General features: G+C 42.2%; 1 protein-coding gene across 1 annotated transcript in view; it reads left to right on the top strand.

Annotated features, from left to right (window-relative positions):
- Positions 1-17648, top strand: part of MTR (5-methyltetrahydrofolate-homocysteine methyltransferase) — a 123070-nt gene that overhangs the window by 15798 nt on the left and 89624 nt on the right. Inside the window, exons 5-12 of the mRNA XM_055147501.1 lie at positions 761-853; positions 3333-3439; positions 5139-5198; positions 7357-7451; positions 9960-10060; positions 12150-12211; positions 13407-13474; positions 15478-15557. Coding sequence (XP_055003476.1) covers positions 761-853; positions 3333-3439; positions 5139-5198; positions 7357-7451; positions 9960-10060; positions 12150-12211; positions 13407-13474; positions 15478-15557 — 666 coding nt within the window. The remainder of the gene's footprint in view (positions 1-760; positions 854-3332; positions 3440-5138; positions 5199-7356; positions 7452-9959; positions 10061-12149; positions 12212-13406; positions 13475-15477; positions 15558-17648) is intronic.

Genomic DNA, 17648 nt, shown 5'->3' with positions numbered 1-17648 from the left:
GAGACACAACATCCGAGGATATTTGAAGTTGATTGCTACTGTGAAGAGCTGTTGCAGACTTGATACTAACTTCAGGATCTCTCAGGTTCAGGGATGTGATTCAGTAGTAAAGCATGTACTTTGCATGCATGAGGCCTGGGTTTGAGACCTATACCATGAAAGAAAAAAAAAAAAAGTCATGAGTTCAGGACCTGCAAAATTTCTTTGAAATAGGGAGAGAGGTAAATTTTTAAAACATAGATGTAGTTGTAGGGAAGGATTACTTACAGAAACAATTTGAAGACACATATACAAACAAAGTTTTGGATTTGTGTGCGTGTGTGTGTGTGTGTGTGTGTAGGATTGGCTTACAATAGTATGTGCACATCCGTTTTTTTTTTTTTTTTTTTGCTTTTTGTGTCACACCCGTGGATACTCAGGGGTTACTCCTGGCTTTGCACTCAGGAATCACTCCTGGCAGTGCTGGGGAACCATATGGGATGCTGAGAATTGAGCCCGGGTTGGCCACGTGCAAGGCAAATGCCCTACCCACTGTGCTATCGCTCCAGCCCAGAAATCAAGTTTTATTGTCATATGAGTTAAGGAAAACAGAGGTAGGTATTATTCCTTTTTGGATATCATTGTTATGAGCAGAGCATTGTAGGCTTTTGTTTTAGGCTTTTTATTTTGTCTTATACCATTTATTGAGTAGTCTATATTGACTCTTGACACAGTGATGGGGCTGTTTACAGATTTTATTCTCATTTTCCTTTCCCTAAAGGAATTAAAAGGTTTGTGGCGGGATCTTTGGGTCCAACTAATAAGACGCTGTCTGTGTCCCCATCCGTGGAAAGACCAGATTACAGGAATATCAGTGAGTATTTACCATATATAATCCATGATAATGGGCAGATATTTCTATGTTTCATTAATCTGTTCCAATTATTGGGCCAGTGATAGGTTCTAGCTCAGTGTTGTCATGACTAAGTCTGTTTTAAGGGTTTACAATGGTCCCTTGAATATAGTAGAAATGTAGATTAAAAAAACTAGCTATTTTTTTTAAGCTTGCTTTCAATTGTACATGAATTATCATCTCTGGAAAAAATGAGAAGTTGAGTAAATATGTATACTAGATCTTGAAGTACTATGAAATAATTCACTTGGCAGCAGTCTTAAATTATTCAAATATGCTAGCATTATAAATATTAAAAACTAACATAAGTGTACTTAATATTGATATTTTATGTAAAATCTCAAAGCCTAAATCGCTTAAGCGGTAGACTATACAAATTTAGAAGAAGCTATCAGAACCAAAAAGCAACGGTTGATTGCATGTCAGCAATATTTCCGATAATGAATTTTGTGCCAATGAAAAGTTCAGGTTTGTAGACTTTGGTTACAAAATGTTCCATGTAGCAACGCCATATTTTCCCTGCATCGCTGCTTATCCTGGGCTGTGTGTGAGTCGTGCCGTCTCTGGGCTATGCTTGACAGTGAGAAGCTCACTTTTTTCTTTGTCTTGTGCAACAGAGGATTAAGTACACTTATATATTATAAACAAATGTAAGTGTACTTTGTAGGCTCTTCGGCTGAGTGTTTTTGTTTGTTTAGAGGTAAAATGGGGGAGACGGCTGACCTCTCAAATGGAAATAGACAACTCAAGAGGTTTCTTTTTGTGTATTTGTGAGTGTGGAATCACACCTGGAGGTGTTCAGAGCTGCTTTGATGCTCAGGGACCATGCTGGACCAAGGACCTTAACACAGCTCTCACATGCAAAGAAAGAAGTCATGTGCTCTAGACTTTGGCCAGTGAAATTTTTTTTTAAATCATTAAGCATAATAGATGTATGTACCATTTTATTGTTTTCAGGTATCAATGATTTGATACAACAAAATACAATGTTATAAAAATTGTCTTCTCCGTTAGGTTGTTTTTTTTTTTCTTTTTTTGGCTTTTTTGGGTTATACCCAGCGGTGCTCAGGGGTTACTCCTGGCTTTGCACTCAGGAATCACTCCCAACAGTGCTTGGGGGACTGTATGGGGTGCTGGGATCGAACCTGAGTTGGCTAGGTACAAGGCAAATGCCCTCCCCGCTGTGCTGTAGCTCCAACCCCTCACCTTTTAAAAAAATTTAAAAAATTTTGTTTTGTTTTGTTCTTTTGGCTATAATCAATAATGATCAGGCTTGCTCATGGTTCTGGTTCCAGGAGCAAACCTGGCAGGGCTTGAAGGGCCATATGAGGTTCTGGGGATTGAACCAGGGTTTGCCCTGCTCACTGTACTCTTTCTCCAGCCCTAGCCCCTTTACTGTTCGCACGTTTTCAGATTTGTAGTACTATGCCATGAACCTGGTGCTGTATGCTGCACCATCCTGACTTACTTATTTTATTGCTAGGGATTTGTAACTAGGAATTTGTATGTTTGGCTCTTCTGTACCCAGTTTGCCCATATGGAACTCCCCCCTCACCTCTCCTCCACTCCTCAAAATGTTCCTGGAGGGACTGGATAGAGCACTCTGGATGCAGACGGCCTGGGGTCAATCCCAGGCACTGCATGGTCCTAAAGCACCCCTGGGTGTTTGGGGCTGGAGCAATAGCACAGCAGGTAGGGCATTTGCCTTGCACGCGACCAACCCGGGTTCTAATCCCAGCATCCCATATGGTCCCCTGAGCACTGCCAGGAGTAATTCCTGAGTGCAGAGCCAGGACTAACCCCTGTGCATCACCGGGTGTGACCCAAAAGGCATAAAATAAAGCACCCCTGGGTGTGACCTCCAAACAAAACCAACTCAAAACAGAAAAGAAAATATATTTCTAAGAAAACCTAAGTCATCGAACACTCTTCTTTGAAGTTAAAATTGCCCGTCAGGCTGGTTTCCTCCTGATCCGAGTTGGTGCCCGAAGGCAGGAGAAAAATCCACACTTTTGCAGCTTCTTACCACAGGCTGGAGGGAATGTGGTTGGTCTATGATGTCTTCATGTCAGCATGACATTTCTCTAGTTAATCCCCATAATCATCCCTTTATTAATGAGAACTTGTGGTAAGGATGATCTGTTTTAAAGAGAGTCAACGTAAAGCATGGTTTTATGACATTATGTGCTTTCTTAACTCATTCTAAGGGGAGATGTTATGGCAAGTGTTTGGGAGCCACGGTGTTCAGTTACTGGTTTAACTTCTATCTACTGCCATAGTCCTTACTTCATTTCTTACAGAATATGGTCTTGCCCTTTAATTATGCATTATGAGCTGGCAGCAGGTATTTGACCAGAGTCCAGGCCTGATCTCCGCATGTCTTAGCCTTCGGGCCTTGGTGATGACTGTGGCTGACTGTGATTTCTTCCCTTTTTTGCAGCGTTTGATGAGCTTGTTGAAGCATACAGAGAGCAGGCCCAAGGACTTCTGGATGGTGGGGTTGATATCTTACTTATTGAAACTATTTTTGATACTGCCAATGCCAAGGTGAGTTAAGTCAGAAAAACGGGGAATGCTGAGGTAGGCACTGTAATGAATTCCCTAATGTCATAAGAAGGCAATTTTAGCCTTTATCTAAGTTCAATTACCTCTATTCCATTTTATTATTGAGTATATATATAGAGAGAGGGAGATATAGATATAAATATATGTAGATATCTATATATATCATTTAATGTGTTTTTAATTTCAGAGCTATATCTGACAGTGCTCAGGGACTACTCCTGGTGCTGCTCCGGGGAATCTGAGTTCCTGGGTTTCCCACATTGCAAAGGATGTGCTTCAGTCCTTTAGCCATTTCCCAGCCCTGAAAAAACTATTATGTGTATGCACACAGACACACAGACACACAGACACACACACACACACACACACACACACACACACACACACACACACACACACTCTCAAGAGTTCAGCATCAAATCCAGGTCTTCACTGTGTAAGATAGGTGCTCTACTATTAATCTATATTCCCAGCCCAATCACTGAATGTTTTAACTTTTTTTCATTTTTAAATTAATTTTTAATTTTTGGGAGGGTCAAACCTAGTGGTTCTCAGGGCTTACCCCTAGCTTTGAGTTCAGAGATCACTCCTGGTAGGCTTGGAAGGATATTTGGTACCAGGGATTTAATCTGGTCTGTTGTGTGCAAAGCAAGAGTTATACCTGCTGTACTATGTTTCTGGTCTCTACCGATTTTTTTTTTTTCTTTTTGCTTTTTGGGTCACACCCAGTGATGCTCAGGGGTTACTCCTGGCTCTGCACTCAGGAATTACTCCTGGCGGTGCTTGGGGGACCATATGAGATGCCGGGGATCGAACCCGGGTTGGCTGCGTGCAAGGCAAGCGCTCTACCCGCTGTGCTATCGCCCCGGCCCCCTCTCTACCGATTTTGTTTTGTTTTGTTTTGGGGTCGCACTCGGTGGTGCTTAGGCTTATTCCTGCCCTAAACTCACACATCACTCCTGGTAGTGCTTGGGAGACAGAATAGGGTGATGGGGATTGAATCCAGATCAGCCATGTGCAAGACAAATGCCTTAACCTCCGCACTATCTCTCTGGCTTCTATTTTAGTTCCTTCAGGGTGCAGTAAAATTTCAGTATTGTTAAATTCATAGTTGATCATTCTATGTCTGCTCTTCTCCCTCTGACTCATTTCATTGAGCATGATATTCTCCATGTCCATTCATATATCATCAAATTGAAACATTTGACCCACCCTTCCTTCCTTCCTTCCTTCCTTCCTTCCTTCCTTCCTTCCTTCCTTCCTTCCTTCCTTCCTTCCTTCCTTCCTTCCTTCCTTCCTTCCTTCCTTCCTTTTCTTTCTTTTTTTTTTATTGGGTCACATCTGGCTATGCTCAGTTTTACTATTTTGTGTGTGTGTTATTTTAAAGTGTGTTTAATTTTGATTGAGAGAAAGAAGAATGAGCAGCCCTTCAATTCCTCCTCCATGGGATACTGGTTCATAGCAGAGCTTTCAGACAGCATTGATTTTGTTCTAAGCTGTATGGTGTTACACCCGAGAAAGGGAAGCAGGGAGGATGAACTTTGTCCGGAGAATGTGTTTCTTCTTCCCAGTGAATAATTGTAGTATCAGGGATGGGGAAGGAGCTCATTCTTATCAGCTAGTAAAACTCATCTTGGACAGTCTCCCAGATATGAAGATGTTCTTTTCCTCTCTTTAACAGGCAGCCTTATTTGCAGTCCAGAACCTTTTTGAAGAGCAGTATGCTTCCAGGCCTATCTTTGTAAGTTCCAAAATGTTTGTATAGTGATTTTTGTCTTTTTGATTAATGTCATCTTTAGGGTAGGTTTTTTGTTTTTGTGCATAGCAGAACTATGGTAGTATCTTTTAGAAACCACTTACTTTATCAAACGTGGATGCACCCTTGGTTTTGGATGACAGAAATGAGAGTGCCAGTGAAGGGGAGGGGAGAGACTGTCAATGTGCAGTGGGATTAAGAGGAGGGGGATGGTGGTAACATAGGCACATTGATCAGGGACATTCCACATTTTATTTTATTTTATTTTATTTTAAATTTTTTTTTTGCTTTTTAAGTCACACCTGGCGATGCACAGGGGTTATTCCTGGCTCTACAATCAGGAATTACCCCTGGCGGTGCTCAGGGGACCATATGGGATGCTGGGAATCGAACCCGGGTCGGCCGTGTGCAAGGCAAACGCCCTACCCGCTGTGCTATCTCTCCAGCCCCAGCTGCTGACATTCCACATTTTAGTGGTGCAGAAGTAAAGTTACTATGTTAACCAAACTCAGAAGGGTCATCACTATGGTAAACATGTCCTTTAAACTCTAACAATTTAAAGAATGGGTTTACTAAGGAGGTGGGATGGAATATGGGTAGGAACCTTGGTCGAGCAATGCTGATGCTGTTGTAGGTTTGGAGTTGTAATATTTTATGCCAGAAACTCTGCTAATCACAGCATTGTAAAGCATGGTGTCTAAATAAAAATGGGAGAAGAAAAGAAAATAAAAGAACCATCTACCTTTTCTTGGGGTGAGGGGGCACACCCAGTGGTGCTCAGGGCTTACTTCTGGCTCTGTGCTCAGGCAGCACTCCAGGTGGGCTTTTAGGGGTCCATATGGAATGCTGGGGATCGAACCCTAGTTGGCTGCATGCAAGGCATATGCCTTTCTGTTATTCTATCACTCTGGCCTTCACTGTCAGTGTTTTCTTCAGTGACTCAACCCTATACATTTAACATTTTTTTTTTTTTTTGCTTTTTGGGGTCACACCTGGCGATTCACAGGGGTTACTCCTGGCTCTGTGCTCAGGAATTACACTTGGCGGTGCTCAGGGGACCATATGGGATGCTGGGAATTGAACCCGGGTCAGCCTCGTGCAAGGCAAATGCCCTACCCACTGTGCTATCACTCCAGCCCCTCCCACCACCATTAATTTTAATTTTCCCACCACCACCCAAGCCTGCCCCACAGGCAGATGCTAAATAATTTATTTTGTTTTGCTTGTTATGAATAGTATGAGATGTTGTGTAGCCACAAAAGTGGCCGTGTGCTCCTGGAATTTTAAAATTTTTGAAAGATTTGGGGTTTGGAGGTATCTCTGTGGCATGTTGTTCTTTTCCAAAATTCATATGTCAGTCTCTGAATCATAGTTGTTAATGTGCTTAAATGGTTCCCAGAGGCAGTTTGTGGGCATGACTGCCAGGAAGCCAGAAGGGAGGGGAGATGGGGGGACATTGCCCATCATTGACTCCGTGAAGCCTGGAGTTTTCAGTCACTGGTCCTGCATACCTGGGTTTTTCAGTAGGTTCATTCTCATCCCCGGGGGTTTCGAGATGAGTGACGATTGAGTTCTGGAGGTTTGTGGCTGCCAGGGTTTGTTTGGGGTAGGCGGAGGGACAGACCTGCCCGTCTCTGAGATGCGCCTGTGAAATCCGTCTGATTTTGGCGGGGAGACATCTTTGCAGTGTGCTATTCTCTTCCAAGATTCATTTGTGAGTCTTTGAATCACAGCCATTAGTGCACTTAAATGGTCTGATTTTGATCTCTTTCAAGGTTTATTTATGGGTCTCTGAAACAAGGCTGATAAATGAGCGTGTATAGCTGAGTTGGACGTGGTCTGTGGGTATGACTCCCACATGCCTAACTTTTGGTGGTTTAATTTCTTGGGAGACTTGGTCCCAAGTTGTTGGGGTCTGGCCAGAGGTACAGCAGCAGTGTCGGGAATAGGGACGTCTGAAGGCGCTGATGCACTCACCCTGCAGGTACAGGTTGGCCTGCTGGGTGGCTCCGTACCCTCAAGTTCCACAGTTCTTGTCCTTATGGAAGAGCAAAGTCAGTGTGACTATTTTATATTTTGTCTTTGTGACTATATCCTTAACCCAAGGTCTACGTTCTTGACTGAATTTACTTTTTGAATTCAGATTTCAGGGACAATTGTTGATAAAAGTGGAAGGACTCTTTCTGGACAGACTGGAGAGGCATTTGTCATCAGTGTGTCTCATGCGGACCCGCTGTGGTGAGTGATCCTTCTTTCCTTGCTCCATTCTTTTTTTTATTTTTTTTCAGGAGGAGTATGTTTGGGCTAGAGGGCATACTCCCAGCTCTGTGCTTGGAAGTCACTCCAGGGACCCCTGTGGTGTTGGGATTTGAACCCGGGGTGGCTGCATGTAAAGCCTGTGCCTTAAACCTAGTACTCTTTACCTCAGCCCCATGCTTCATTTCTTTAAGGGGGATATTTTTGGTGGCTACAATATGTGAGATCGTGTCCGTGTATTTCCACTGTCACTTGCCGATGATATTGACTTTCCTTAAAGAATTTTCAGCCCTTTCTGCAAGCCATCAGAGGTCTTTCTCGCATAGTTTTAAGACTAAGAATAGAGGCTGTGGAAGGTAGCTCCAGGGACGGGAGCACATGCGTGGCTTGTTGGAGTGCAGTTCCATGCTTGTGTCAGTAATAGCACCTTAAAACTATCGTCAGATGGGGCCGGAGCGATAGCACAGCGGGTAGGGCGTTTGCCTTTCACGCGGCCGACCCGGGTTCGATCCCCGGCATCCCATATGGTCCTCCAAGCACCGCCAGGAGTAATTCCTGAGTGCAAAGCCAGGAGTAACCCCTGAGCATCGCTGGGTGTGACCCAAAAAGCAAAAAAAAAAAAAAAAAAACTATTGTCAGCATTTAAATTTTTAAAAAATGTTGGTGTTTGGGCCATAGCTGAGATTATTAGGGGACCATGTGGTTGGGGAATCAAACCTGGGCCTCTTGTATGCCGAGTGTGTACTTAGCCTATTTATTGAGCTATCCCTGGCCTCTAAAGTTTTGAAGGTGTTTGTTTGTTTTGGGACCACACTTGGCAGTGCTCAGGGTTTATTCCTGGCTCAATGCTTAGGTATCACACATAGTGGGGCTTGGGAAACCACAGGTTGTGCCAGGGATTGAATATGGGAAGTCGGCATGCAAAGCAGGAGCCCTACCCACTGTACTATCACTCCAGCCCCAGTTGTGAATTTTTGTGATTCTATTATGCTTTGGTTTTAGGGTCATACCCAGCAATACTCAGGGGTTACTCCTGGCTCTGCACTGGGGAATCACCCGTCAGTGCTCAGGGACGTTGGGGATCAAACCTGGGTTGGCTATATGCAAGGCAAATAGCCCTACCCACTGTACTAGCTCTCCAGCCTCTAGTTCTCAGTTTTTTTTTTTATCATCACATTAACATAGATTTTTACATCTGTTTTAAAATATCTTCGTTTTCCTTGTCAGGATGTCTTGAATTGTATGCCTTGTGTGAAAAATAGTCTCCAAGAGCATATCTTATTTTTCTCTTGTATTCAAAGGTTTTGATGATATGTGTACTTTGAGTTTTTGTGAAATCAATGTATTTTTGGACTTAAGAAAAGTTTCAAAAAGATAGTACAGAGTACTCCTATGTACTGTTAGATTATTTTCATTGTATTTTTCCTCCTTTTGTTAACATGTTGCATAACTATGGTACTTGGTGAAAATTAAGCCGTATTGCTAAGAACTAAAAATGTTTAGGTTTTATTTGGATCTCAGGTTTTCCAATAATACCCCTTTTCTGATCTAGGATTTAATTTTCAGAATCCCATGGCATGTAGGCACAATAGAAAATGAAATTTAGTAATATCTGAAAAAAAGAGTAGAATCCCATGATTTGGTGGATTCATGTCTAATTCCTTTTTTTTTTTTCTTTTTCTTTTTGGGTCACACCTAGTGCTGCTCAGGGGTTAATTACTCCTGGCTCTGCACTCAGGAATTACTCCTGATGGTGCTTGAGGCACCATATGGGATGCTGGGGATTGAAGCAGGGTCAGCAGGCCAACGCCCTACCTGCTGAACTGTCGCTCTAGCCTCTCATGTCTAATTCTTGAAGTCCATTGGGACCCCTGAGAGTGCTATTGTAGGGGTTTCAGTCCCTTCTCTTTATTTTAGTTAGACAAATTCTACTTTGATTTGTTTTGAGATTATATTACATTTCATTTTGTGAAACAGAGAGCCCTTTGGTTTCACAGTCAAAGCTGGTAAAGAAACCTGCTTAATTTATAAGAGGAAAAATCTGAAGTTCAAGGTCATCTTTCAAGTCTGTTACTGAGCAAGGATTAAAGGTCCATCCTTTAGATTCACAGAGCCTCTTTTCTTTACCATTAATATTCCTTCTTCGTCTAAGATTTTTCTTCTTTCCCCCGCTTAAATATTGCTTGCACATAAGATGTTTATTAGAAGAGGCAGTTGCAGGTATATTTCTACTTCACAGTATTTCCCTTAGCCAAACTGTGAACTTCCCATACTTATGGTCCTTTAGCTCTAAAATCTGACATTGGAGGCCAAACAAAAATATCCATGTTCCGTGAGGCCTCAGTGAGATGACTTTGACAGCAGTCAAATCAACATGCTTTGAGGCACAAGGTTTATTATCGGCTTGGTTTTATGTTATAATCCTTACTTTATCATAACTTTGTATGTAATGAGCATTTTAAATAAATATTTTATTTTTTTCCTCCCCAGTATTGGATTAAATTGTGCTCTGGGTGCAGCTGAAATGAGACCTTTTATTGAAACAATTGGAAAATCTACCAAGGCCTATGTCCTCTGTTACCCCAATGCAGGTGTGTATTACAAGGTGCTCACCCGAAGCATTTGTATTGCAGGTCTTGTCATATAGTTGACACCAAATGGATTTTTTTTTTTTTAAATGAAAAAGTATTTGATTCTAGGCCCCTGTTTCTCTTTAGCCCTGATGGAACATTTGGTTCAACCAGAAAACTTCAGAATTGGATAAAACTTTGGGATAAAAGCTTGACATATGACTGACCAAATTTTGTCTTTGGTGTTGATGTTGACCCCATGAACCTCACCCAATGAAAGGATGTGAAGGGGCTGGGCGATAGCACAGCGGGTAGGGCATTTGCCTTGCACTCGGCCGACCCAGGTTCAATTCCTGGCATCCCATATGGTCCCCCAGCACTGCCGGAAGTAATTCCTGAGTGAAAAGCCAGGAGTAACCGCTGTGCATTGCTGGGTGTGACCCAGAAAGCAAAAAAAAAAAAGAAGAAGAAGAGAGGGTGTCCTTTGTCCTTACAGGACTCTATCTGCTGTACTGTCCAAGAGCAGATGTAGAATTCTGCGTGTTACATGCCTTCTGTTTTTCTAAATGAGAACTAGTTTACTCTATAAAAATTTGTAAGGTGTTTGTAGATCTCAAGCTGAGCAATTAAATGCTGGCTCTCTATTCTAGGATAATCAGATTTTTTAATGAATTATTTTTAGCACCGCATAGTTACTTAGGGCTCACAATCACTTTCCAGTCTTCTCTCTCCAAATATGTACATTTTAATACATAGTTCCTGTTTTCCCATAAGCGTAAGATAAGAGGAAGGAGATAGTAAAAAATACAAATTATATAGTTAGGCGCTAAAGTTTGACTTGGAAATTTTTTTTTTTTTTTTTGCTTTTTGGGTTATACCCGGCGATGCTCAGGGGTTACTCCTGGCTCTGCATCTCAGGAATTACTCCTGGCGGTGCTCAGGGGACCATATGGATGCTGGGAATTGAACCCGGGTTGGCCGTGTGCAAGGCAAATGTCTTACCCGCTGTGTTATTGCTCCAGCCCCTCGACTTGGGAAATTTTATTTGAAAGGAGTTGGCTGTGTTTTCCTTGTTTCCTTTTTTGCTTTTGTTTTTGAGTCACACCCAGTGGTGCTCAGGGCTTGCTCCTGGCTCTGCTCAGAGATCACTCCTGGTGAGTCTAGGAGACCATCATATGGGGTGCTGGGGATCAAACTTGGGTCAGCTGTGTGCAAGGCAAGTATCATTGTGGTACTGTCATTCCAGTCCCTTGATTTTACTTTTAAATGTATGTTAGATGCTCATTAGTTCTAAGTACCATCTCTCCCCCCATCCCCACCCCTCACACACACATACACCCTTCAGTGCGAGCTGAAGGGTAACAGGATAGGTAAGAGGAATGCATTTCCTTCCTGCCTGCCTGCCTCCTTTCTTCCACTTGACAGCCCAGGGTGCTGTTCTTGTTCTTGGCTTGGTGCTCAGGAGTTCTCCTTGCCATGCTCAGTGACACTTGGTGCCAGGGATTGAACCCAGTTCTCCTGCATGAAGAGTAAGAGTTATGTCCAGTGAGCTCTTTCGTCAACCCAAGAGGTTTTTTTTTTTATTATGGGAAGGGAACTAGGTGAGAGAATTGTTGTCACTTTTCTTTCATATGGGAAAGAAATAGTGGATTTTTTTCCTTCTGTGATTTAAATGTTTTTGGTCTGCTATCTGTTTATTAACTATTACTTTTTTTTTGGTAATATTTAATTATAAATATAAATGTCTCTCTCTGGTCTTTGGGACACACCCAGAAGTGCCCAGGTCTTACTCCTGTCTCTCTACTCAAAGATTACTCCCGGCGGGGCTTGGAGGACAATATGTGGTGCTGGGGAAGAAGCCAGGCTGGCCTTAGGAAGGCAAGCACCCTCCCAGTGGTGCTCTCTCCAGCCCCCAAACCTACAGCATCTGCTATTCCCTCCTAAGTACCAAGCCTGACCCTCTTAGCTTCTGAGCTCGGATGTGATCAGCACATTCAGGATGCTTTGGCCTTTTTGTTTTTGTTTTTGTTTTTGTTTTAAGAAAGCTTTTACAAGTCCTATTTCTGTTTGCTAAGGAAGTCTCAGTAATGATTAAAATATGCTTTCTTAGGTCTTCCCAATACGTTCGGTGACTATGATGAAACCCCACACACGATGGCCACGCATTTAAAGGTCAGTAATCCCATTCTAATTTGTTTTCAAGAGTTGGAAATGTAGACGCAAAATATTGAAAAGCACATTTTGCCCTAAAGAAATCCCAGTGTCCATATCATAGAGCGTAGCTACTCTGAATTAAGATGGTGGTGGGGGGGAGGGGCTGGCTGTCAGCATCTTTCTCTGTAGTTGGTACTGATAGTTACTGGGAAATTCCTGACGAAGTCCAAACTGATTTAATTGAAATTTGGCTTTTCTTTATAGCCCTCCTTTCATCCTCTGCTATATGGAGCAGATACCGCCCTTGCTCCTCTGTCCTTTCGTCCTCCTCTCCCATTCACCTCTTTGTATCCTCACCCATGAAACCTTCCCACCCATAATCCTTCCTTATTACTAATCGGTTTCCTTGTTCCATAAACTTTTAGCCTCAAGCTCATTGACATGCTCTCCTAAACGATTGATTGCTGAATCAGTTCTGCAGATGATATTTCCAGTTTTTTTTTTTTTTTTTTTTTGCTTTTTTGGGTCACACCCAGCGATGCACAGGGGTCACTCCTGGCTCATGCACTCAGGAATTACTCCTGGCGGTGCTCGGGGGACCATATGGGATGCTGGGATTCGAACCCGGGTCGACCACGTGCAAGGCAAACGCCCTACCCGCTGTGCTATCACTCCAGCCCTATTTCCAGTTTTCTAACTTGTGATTACCTTGTCTTTCTTTCCTACTTTATTGTTCTTCACTAATTAGCCTGTTGCTAAATTCTAGACCCACACAGTTCAAGCTGCAGACTCCACTGTAGGTGGTTATTGGTGTTCTTGAAAATGTGGCTATAGAACTCAGTTTTTCATTCTTTAAGCATCTAAAGTTTAAATGCAGATTCTCTATGTGTTATTTGAAGCTGCATTATCCAACTTACATATATTCAGCTCTGTATATAGGTGAAGAAGGAAAAATCCTCATTGCGATCAGATAGGCAGATAAATACCCGGTTGCATTTTAAATTGTATCATGGATTTTATAGATCTGGATTGTTCTTTGTTTTTAATCCCTGTCAAGGCACTTGAAAGCTCCATAGCTGAAGTTAAGTGTATTCACTTATCTTTTTGATGTAAAACCATTCAGGAATCGTTGGTAGAATTTTCTGCTGAATTAGTAGTGGTGAGTTTTGAATTCAGATGAGCTTCCTGAAAAGTTTTCTTTTCCTAAATGCAGAACTTTGCTATGGATGGCCTGGTCAATATAGTTGGCGGTTGCTGTGGTACCACACCAGATCATATCAGGTAATAATTCTAAATACTTCACCTTTGCTTGTGCTGAAGTTTTTGGGTTTTTTTTTGTATGTGTGTGTGGGTGGCATAACTAGTGATGCTTAGGGGTTTTTCATGACTCTGTACTCAGGAATCATTCCAGGGTGTGCTTGGGGGAACAAATGGATGGTGGGGTGGCTGAAGACAAGGCAAGTGCCCTATTTGTTGTACTATCACTCTGGCCCTGGGGTGATGTTTAATGCCCATGCCCAGCTCACATGTTGAAATACTAATTCCAAATTCCTCTGACTACAATTGTATTTGGAGATAGGGACTTTGAAGAGGTATTTAAGGCAAAGCAAAGTTTTCAGAGTAGACTCTAATCCAATATGACTCTGTGTCCTTTTAGGAAGGGATTAAGACTTGGCAGCCATAAAGTTAGGGGCTATATGAAAACATGCAGGAAAGGCAGCTCCCTATAAAGCCAAGGAAATCAGCCCTGCCAGTGTCAGTACCTTGATCTGTGTATATAGACCATCTCATATGTAAACACGTATATATGTATATATGTATATATACATAATTTAGTTTGATATCCACATATTAATATATTAATATAATATCAACATAATATATAATCCAAATTAGTACTAATTTGGATATTTTCTATTCTCTTGTTTTCTTTCTTCTTATACTACATATGAGTGAGATTGTCTTTCTGCTCCTCACTTAATATGACTTCCTCTTCTGATACTAATTTTGTGGGAGGAAGGCATTGAATGATAGATCTGACAAATTTAGTGCAGTAGCCAATTGATCAGATCAGTCTTCCAGGTTGATTGGAGACATAATTAATTAATGCTAAAAGGTTAAAATCACTGTCACTGTACCACTGTTGTCCTGATGCTCATTGATTTGCTCAAGTGGGCACCAGTAATGTCTCATTCATCCCTGTCACATTAAGGGTCAGAGGAATGAGGCCCATTATTGTTACTGTCTTTGGCATATCAACTATGCCATGGACAGCTTGCCAGGCTCTGCCGTGCGAGATTCTGCATTGCTCTCTTGCGGGAGCTTTGTTTTATAGTCTCTGGATCTTGGCCGTTGATGAGATTTCATGGTGCTGGGGGGGAAGTGGCGGGGAATTTGTGGGCGTGGCTGCCAAACTACTGGAAAACGGGGGACCAGAGTGGAGGAAGCCCAGTCCCAAGTTCCAGGCTTGGAGATCTCAGCCACTTGTAAATAGTTTTTTAAAAAAAAACTCGAGTGGGGCTGGAGTGATACATTGGAGATGCTTGCCCTGCATGTGGTCGAGCTGGCTTTGATGCCCAGCATCCCATATGGTCCCTGGAGCATGTGTCTTTCTTATGAAGTGTCTGCTGTGCTTGGCAGAAACATATCAAAAAGGATTACATTGTCTTCGCTCTGGACAGCTCTGGACATCTCCGTTTCTGTTTTTCCCTTCTCCTCATGAAGCCATTTTTACTTATTTGTTTATTTATTTGCATTTTGGGTCACACCCGGCGATGCACAGGGGTTATTTGTAGCTCATGCACTCAGGAATTACTCCTGGCGGTGCTCGCGGGACCATATGGGATGCTGGGAATTGAACCCGGGTCGGCTGCGTGCAAGGCAAATGCCCTACCTGCTGTGCTGTCGCTGTAGTTCCCGAAGCCATTTTTACTTTAAGCTGCAAGGGCCAAAGTCATGCTGTAGGTAGAGAATTGTTGGAGGGAAGAGTGTAAGTTTGGGATGCAGAGGAGGAAATTTGCTGCTGGCATTTGCACACACCGTCGTGTCTCTGTGAGGTTTCACCTTTCTGTACGCAGACTCTGGTGCAGTGCACAGCAGACCGGGCGGCAGACACATAAAATGTTTATAGATTTGGTTCTGCATTACTGAGAAAACTAAAAGGCATAATTGCTGCCGCACATTTGGCACTAGGAGCATAATTATGTTAAATAAAACTTAATAGGTTTAATTAAATTAGTTTTATTTTGAATGAATAGATAACAGTGTTTCCCCTTTTAATTCAGGGAAATCGCCGAAGCTGTGAAAAGCCAAAAGCCTAGAATCCCACCGGCCACTGTGTTTGAGGGACACCTATTACTGTCTGGTGAGTTGTGCCTCTCGCCCAGAAAAAGAAACTTTTATGTGGAAGGAGGAAATTGAAAAAATTGAAAAAACAAAATCTAAATGATTTTTCTCAGAGAGAGGGGAGATAGGATAGTTTATTTCATCTTTAGCATTTTTATTTTTGGTAAAATAGTTTTACTAGGAAATAGGAGAGAGACAGAGTCCCTTAAAGTGTTTCGAGAAAAATCACATCTTCATCCTTAGATTTTTTTGTAGGTGGGAGGTGAAGGGGTTGGACTATACCTGGGCATGCTCAGAGGTTTCTCCTGGCAGTGCTGAAGGTACCATGTAAAGTGACTATGGGCATCAAACCGGGGTTGAACGCATGTAAGGCCAGTGCCTTAACCCCCTGTGTTTTCTCCAGCCCTTCATCTTTAAATTCATCTTTAAATTTTAAAGGCTTTCATTGACTTCCAATAAGAATTGCACTGTAGCATTGTAGCACTGTTGTTCATCGATTTGCTCGAGCGGGCACCAGTAACGTCTCCATTGTGAGACTTGTTGTTACTGTTTTTGGCATATTGAATACGCCATGGGTAGCTTGCTAGGCTCTGCCGTGCGGGCAGGATACTCTCGGTAGCTTGCTGGGCTCTCCAAGAGGGACGGAGGAATTGAAACTGGGTCAGCCACGTGCAAGGCAAATGCCCTACTTGCTGTGCTATCGCTCCAATACTCAATAAGAATTAAGATTTTTTAAAAAAATTTAAAATTGGCAATCTGTCAAAATTGAAATAAGAAGAGAGCCATTTAGATACAATTTTTGGAATGAATATATATATGTATATATACACACACATACACATATGTGTGTATGTTTCTCTATACATATATAATATATATATATATTTAAAGTTTCATTATGTACACTGGTTCAGTTTCTTTTATTTTTTTCCATTTTTGCTTTTTGGGTCACACCCAGTGTTACTCGGGTTACTCTTGGTTCTGCACTCAGGAATTACTCCTGGATGTGCTGAGGGGTATTACATGGGATGCCAGGGATCGAACCATGTGCAAGGCAAATGCCCTACCAACTGTCCAACTGTACTATTGCTCTTTCCCTTCTTTCTTTCTTTCTTTCTTTCTTTCTTTCTTTCTTTCTTTCTTTCTTTCTTTCTTTCTTTCTTTCTTTCTTTCTTTCTTTCTTTCTTTCTTTCTTTCTTTTTTCTTTCTTTCTCTTTCTTTCTTTCTTTCTTTCTTTCTTTCTTTCTTTCTTTCTTTCTTTCTTAAAAACATTTATTTATTTATTTATTTATTTATTTTCTTATTTTCTTTTTGGGTCTCACCTGGCGATGCTCAGGAGTTATTCCTGCTTCTGCACTCAGGAATCACTCCTGGCAGTGCTCGGGGGACCATATGGGATTCCGGGGATCGAACCCGGGTTGGCCGCGTGCAAGGCAAACGCCCTCCCCGCTGTGCTATCACTCCGCCCCCCCTTCTTTCTTAATTTCATACTTGGTTTTTTTTGGGGGCTACTTCTAGTTCATTCCTGGAACTCCTGTTTTGGAGCCGGGGGCGGGGGACTGTGCAGTGCTGGGATCGAACCCCAGGCTCTTACATGCAAGGCATTCCTCAAAGAAGTCATTTTTCTGATTTTTAATTTCATGTGCTATTTCTGAATTGCTTTTATCTATTTGGTTGTTTGTCCACACCCGGTGGTGTGCAGTTCTTACTCCTGGCTCTGTGCTTATTCCTGTTTGGGCTGATGGGATGCCAGGGATCAAATCTGTTTGGGCTGATGGGATGCCAGGGATCAAATCTTAGCTCTGTGTAAGGGAAGCATCCCACCCACTATACTGTCTCTCCCATCCTCTTTAAATTGCTTTTAAGAATCTCCTTCAGAATTAAAAAAGAGTGATAGCAAACATGCTTATTAAATTGTTCTTTGTAAATTGCAGACTCGACAACGTATGGTTTCTATATCAGATTCTTCACATTTGTATGAGATCAAAAGCACTTAGTGTGCAATCCTGGGGGACAGTAACATAGGGTCTCTCCAGTGTTGAAAAGTTGGCATTCTTGCTGACCTGCCATGCTAACCATGGAGTCTGACTCAGGATCATGGATACCCTGA

This window comes from Sorex araneus, chromosome 9 (genome assembly GCF_027595985.1).
Source record: "Sorex araneus isolate mSorAra2 chromosome 9, mSorAra2.pri, whole genome shotgun sequence".
In the NCBI taxonomy this organism is placed as follows: Eukaryota; Metazoa; Chordata; class Mammalia; order Eulipotyphla; family Soricidae; genus Sorex; species Sorex araneus.
This window is presented reverse-complemented; position numbering and strand designations above follow the sequence as displayed.